General features: G+C 40.2%; 1 protein-coding gene across 1 annotated transcript; it reads right to left on the reverse strand.

The window, feature by feature from the left end:
• Positions 1 to 612: 612 nt before the first annotated feature.
• Positions 613 to 3,638, reverse strand: ccl25b (chemokine (C-C motif) ligand 25b). The gene is made up of 5 exons (XM_085151332.1): positions 3,511 to 3,638; positions 2,990 to 3,115; positions 1,461 to 1,572; positions 1,186 to 1,282; positions 613 to 1,098 (listed from the first exon to the last, which is right to left on the reverse strand). The coding sequence occupies exons 2-4, from the start codon at positions 3,051 to 3,053 to the stop codon at positions 1,186 to 1,188; spliced, it is 273 nt and encodes a 90-aa protein (XP_085007458.1). The 5' UTR covers positions 3,054 to 3,115; positions 3,511 to 3,638; the 3' UTR covers positions 613 to 1,098.
• Positions 3,639 to 6,000: the final 2,362 nt, after the last annotated feature.

Raw genomic sequence — 6,000 nt, forward strand, 5'->3', positions numbered from 1 at the left:
TCTATTACATTTGACTTTTAATACATATATAAAAGTTATTCTTCATTTGATTTGTTTAGTTTTGTATTTACTAAATCGCTTTAATCAAGTCTAGTTTTGAGTTTTTCACTTAGGGACTTGTAGTTAAAACCAAAAACTATCGCTATTTTTCCCATGTGGTTTCCTTGAGTTGTGACTGGTAATTAAATACATCCTCGTGGGATGACTGCGAGTAATGCGGACACACTTTTACTCGAGCTTTTCATTGGCAGCATGTACTGTTGTTTTAAGACAGACGTGAAGTATGTTAAGTTTGTGCTTTAATCCCATCTGGATTGAACGGTTGAGGCATTCACTTTCACTTTTATCTTAACGATGTTCTCATCAAGCTAGTGAACACTGGATTTAGTGTACAGTAGAACTAATAGCTTCTTTTATAGCTTTGACAGATGGCTCATGTAGTCAATTATCAGCTCAAGCTGAAGGTAAAAAAAATATGCTCGAGATTACTGGACCAAAGGCGAGTCGGCCTCCTTTTACTGGAATCTTCCGGAAAACACTAGAACAAACCAAAATGATTTAAAGCAGCTGGATGCATTTCTAATTAATTATTCACTTTTATGGAAACCAGAGTTTTTGTTTGCATTTGGACTTTATTTGCAATAGAAAAACACAGAGTACAATTAGAGTGCTGATACAAAAATTAGGAACTCTGTCGTAGATATATACGTATATAAAAAAACAAAACAAACTCAGCTTAGTCTTAAAGTGTTATTTTGCACACGTTCTTTTCTCACAAACAGAATACATTTATTCACATTTCAAAGCTGCCAAAGAGAGGCTCATTCCTAGCAGGCGCTACACATCACAGAGAAGGGAACACTATCATAGATGGTCCATATAAATGACTTTTTGTTATACTGGATATAACTTTAAGAATACAGTTTGTTTCTGTATCAGAGAACTGTGTACATGATTTACATTCACCATCAGCAACAGGAAATGCCTAATCTACTGAAACACAATCCATCTCGTTAAAGATGATATACGATGCCTGACAGAGGTCCGAAGAGACCGCTGTTCTCTCTCTCTCCTTCTGGTTTTGTTCCTTTTGGTGGCCTACAAAGACACGGGGTTTATGATGATTAATGTGCATTGTCACTGAGAGTGTATGTCATTGTGAGAGTATGTTTTGTATCTTTTTACCTATTGCTGATTTTTGTCCACCCTCTTCATCTCCTTCTTGACCCATTCGTCGTTTGGGTTGGCGCACACAGGTTTTGCCCTTCTCTTCATCGTAAACCTAAACATACACATGGATGTCATTATTTCGAGATGTCAAGTCGTGGACACATATGCGGATCGGTCACTTCCTCAGTAAACAGGACTTTTGCTAATTTATTATGGTGGAATTTAATGATGTGCGAACAGCAAATGGTCAGCGAGCGTCAAAAGTTAAGGACTTAAAAATTGATGCTCACAAAATTGCTTTGATGTTGCAATCGCCATCTGATTCCTGCTTGGTGTAACCGACGATGTTTGCCTTCTTTCTAATGTCTTTGACGTAGCCGAGGCAGCAGTTCCCGTACGAGCCTGTAAAGAAAGTTAGAGATTTATAAACAATCGTACTTGAAAATGTCGCTCTTGGGGAAGTTGAGCAATCACTGTGTGAGTGTGTGTGTAGCTTTCGTTGCCCAAAGGTTATGAAAACAAACGTAACTTTCTCTTTTTAGTCCCGATTTAGTCCTGTGGTATTTGTTGGACTATTTACTAGAACAAAAAAGGAAAATATAACGTCTAAGAATCCATACATCCACGATAAAGAAATTATATAACTGGGGTTTTTGAGGATTTTAACAGATCTGGACCTCGGCCAGCAGTGTCCGGGAGAATTTCCACGTTGCCCAATAAAAGTAGCACAGATCTATTTCGGGAACAGAAACAGAGTTTTTGGCATCAGCGAGTGCATGCCATCTAACTGCCTTTCACGGTCTTCTCACCTTATCTTTACCATCGCTGCTTGCACTGATGCTGCTGAATGTATTTTCCGCTGGATGAAGCAGCCTTGTGTAAACGCCAAGCCAAAATGCGTATACTGTAATTTATATATATTTAATTTTTATTACATTTCAGTAAAGCTACTTTTTTTGATGTAAAATGAACTGTCATATTTGGCGGAGGCTGCAACTGATTTCACAGCATGCACTAAGAAAAGAAAGAAAGAAAAAGCCAGCTTTTGTTAAGACGAGGAGTCCTTCCAGGATTTGTTAAATGCAGCGGCACATTGGGGTCCAAGAACCCATCAAGGGGAAAAAACGGGCATTCAGTGATTTCAGAAAAAACACAGCATTGAAAATTGGTTGAGAAAAGACTCCAAATACCCTAAAACCTGAAAGCGGTGGTCTTACATGAAAAACAAAAAGTCTAAAAATACTCAAAATTCAATGACTGCTTTTATATTTTGGCTAAAAAAGTATTAGGATCCTTTTAGATTCTTACAGTACACAACTACTAAAAAGATCTACACATATAAGTGGATCAAAAGTATTGATTATTTAATGTCTGTATTCCTCTAATTACAGCTGCGTCCAAAAACGACAGTTTCTTAGACATAAACATCCATTATTTTATGAATTTGTTTTATCTTTAACTTTACTTATTCTGTTGCTGCTTAAATCTGAAGCAAGGTCGCCACATGAAGTCAAGATGACAGATTGCGCTTAAAGCGTTGTGGTAAAGGGCTCGGAGCTGAATCATTTATCTCGTTCACTAAAACGTTTTAAAGGAATGTGGCATGGGGAAATGATTAAAACAAGACAGCACATAGAAATGCTCACTTCAACCCGACTATGGGTGCATATTTTTAATGATCCACTTATCACAGATAGTGCTTATCAGCTACTGTAAAAATCTGCATGGTTGCATTTCGGTGCATTCTGCAAACATTCCAAATTTAAACGAAAATGTTGCAGTTTGTGACGTGAAACCAGACCGTTTTTGTTGCACCTACCTTGTGCGAGACTCAGGTACATGCAGGCGAAGAGCAAAATGAAGACGAGAGCGTGAAACTTCATGGCTGCTGTTGTTCCTGCTGGTGTTCTTCCTGCTGTTGCTGCTGTTCTTGAAGTGTTGTTCACTGCACAAACACAAGGAGACAAAGAGCAAAGTCAAACTGAAAGTTGGAGCTAGACTCTATCACTCCCACTGCTTTGTAAATGTTGGGCAAACATTCGGTTGTTTTCCAAACCATATCCCTCCCCTCAAGCTCTTGTGAAAGAATACAGTCGTGTCTTTGACCCCTGTCAGGCTTCCAGCTGCTGACAGATGTTCCTCTTCAAGCACTCTGAGTGATGTTTTGCAAAAAAGCGGGAGTGTTTCTACTGGGTTACAGCTAGAACCCCTACTCTTCTGTTATCTCTCAGACTGGCTTAACCTCAATAAATGTGGAACACATAAAAACATTTCTATAAAATCCAGATTGTGAAAGATCAGCACAAGCTGCTTGTTTTATCAGCCTTCAGACAAACGTACCTGATCACATCCAGTCTTTCAAAAGATGTCCTAGAAGGAAAAATGTTGGTCCACAGCAGCCTGCACTCTTATATTGCACATCGTGCCCTGCCCTCCCCCAAATGATCTTGTGCCACACCCACTCGGAATTGTCAGCGCTCCAACTTCATCCCTGAATGCCACTTGTTTTGGAGTGGGCAAAGGGAATCTCATGGCTCGTCAACACACATGTCAGTACCACCCAGATATTCTGCAATGACAGTTGGTGTTAAGCAACGGACTCACACCCCATGTACAACAATGCCTTTTATGATAATGCATCTCGCGAATCGCCAAACTTCCTCGCAGACAAGGTGTGCCTGACAAAAATGAAGATAAAATCGGAGTTTATCTATTTCAGTCTCACACTGGCTGCACCGCATGTTTAGGACGGAGTCGTGCAGGGGGTCTTGCATGAAAATGATCGCCTTCAAAATTATATGTTTAGAGAACGAGACCAAGGAGAGAGGTTTGGCTTTGGGATTTACAGTTCTTCACACAAACACTGATCCAGTCTCACAGCACTAAAGCTTTCCAGATGTATGACAGCGGCCCAAGTTGGTTTACTGTGTGTTTTCTAATATCAGCTGCAACCATTTACTGTTTATACCACTCCTGAGAAGAGATTCTTTTTGGTGCTACATGAGAAGTTGTCATAAATTTAACCCATCCAGTCCAGATCCTTTATCTCATGCTGGGCTTTTCTGTCTAAAGCCATTTTACCACCTTTGCCCCTTTAAGCCACCGTACTTCTGATTGGCTGCTCCTTGCAAACAGACGATTTGAACAGCAGGTGTTTGGGCTCCTGTGCTCTCACTGTTTCATACATGACCATACTACGGAAATCTATTCTAAACAACAGAGAGCCAAGATCAGAAAACCCTTCTAACTGGAGCTCCAGGCTCACAGTGATTACTTGTACATAAGTTGACTTGATTATATGAAACTTTGGCCAAGTATAACATAAACATCCGCTACTAAACTAGTATATACATGCAAAAGCAAAAGATAGCAGGTTCCCTTTGATACATTGTACTTTTCTGCTTTTTGTCAATCTTTATATTACTTTCCAGGAAGGCCTAGATCACACTGCCAGGGATAATATTCTAGTGGTAAATATTTGTGCTCTTGGTTTAAACGTTGGAGCCAAGAAGCAATCATGTAAATACCACCGAGTGGCTAAAACATGGGAGTTCCCAGCACAAACAAAGAAGATACGAACACACTGTCCATTTTTTGGTACACACTTTTGAAGAATGAGTCCCTCTTGCATCCTCTGACACATGGCTGATACAAACAAGATTCTCAATATGCATCAGATGGCGAACGTCCTGCAGGTCTGTGGCTGCAACATGTGGCTGCAACATGTGGCTACTTTATAGATTTTACTTCTGAGTCCATCCACTTTCTTAACTGCCTATCCAAGTCAGGATTGCACAGGATTGCAGGGGCAATCCTGGCAGGCGCTAAAGCCTGTTACACCCTGGACAGGTCCTCAGTCCAGAGAGCCAGACAGTTATTCACACCTAACCTAAACCTAACAAACATGCCTTTGGACAGTGGGAGAAACCCGGGGGCTGCTTTCTTAGATACCATATATCTGTATTCAGCAAATATCTGATTGTGAATCAGTCACCTCCAAATATGCAGCTATAAAAGCCCTCGCGTTTCGTGGGGCCTGGAACCCTGCTCATGGGAATTTCCTGGCTTTCATCAAGAACATTTATGAGGGCAGGTTAAAAAGGTCTGAAAACGCTTGGCTCGCAGTCAGAGTTAGATGACATTAGTGTCTACACTCTGGCCAGACTTCTACACCAAAACTGGAAAAAGGATTTAGCTTCATTGACCTCGCTTTGTGCTTGAGGGCTGTGTCATTTCCAACAGGAAGCAGGGCTTTCTCCTGACTTCTTAAAAATAAGCAAACACACACTTTCTAATTTCCTGTATATCACAGTAAAGTAAATGATTGTACTTTACTCGAGAGGCCAACACTCACATCTCTAAAAATTGCTGTGTTCTTTTCAAGGACTACGAACCTCAAGGGACAAAGTGGAACTCAATGTTATTTTTTAGCCTTAGGCTTTTCCTTCTGTGACATGTCGGCATGTCAGTAACGAAGAAAAGGCTTACCAGAACAAACCATGCCACAAAAAACAGCCTCAGAGTGAAAACACGAGGGCAGAAGCGAGGATTTACAGAACTTAGTTTTTTACTCTGGGTGCTGCATTCAAAGTACTTCTTGAGTAAAGTGCAGACAGTGTTGGGAAGGTTACTTTTAAAATGTATTCCATTACAGAATACAGAATACATGCCCCAAAATGTATTCTGTAACGTATTCCGTTACGTTACTCAATGAGAGTAACGTATTCTGAATACTTTGGATTACTTAATATATTATCATGCTGTTTACAACTACATGAATGTACTATTGCTGTGATTTATTACTGTTACTGAAGGTCCGCGGCTCCGAAC

The sequence above is a fragment of the Neolamprologus multifasciatus genome, chromosome 23 (assembly GCF_963576455.1).
Source record: "Neolamprologus multifasciatus chromosome 23, fNeoMul1.2, whole genome shotgun sequence".
Taxonomy (NCBI): domain Eukaryota; kingdom Metazoa; phylum Chordata; class Actinopteri; order Cichliformes; family Cichlidae; genus Neolamprologus; species Neolamprologus multifasciatus.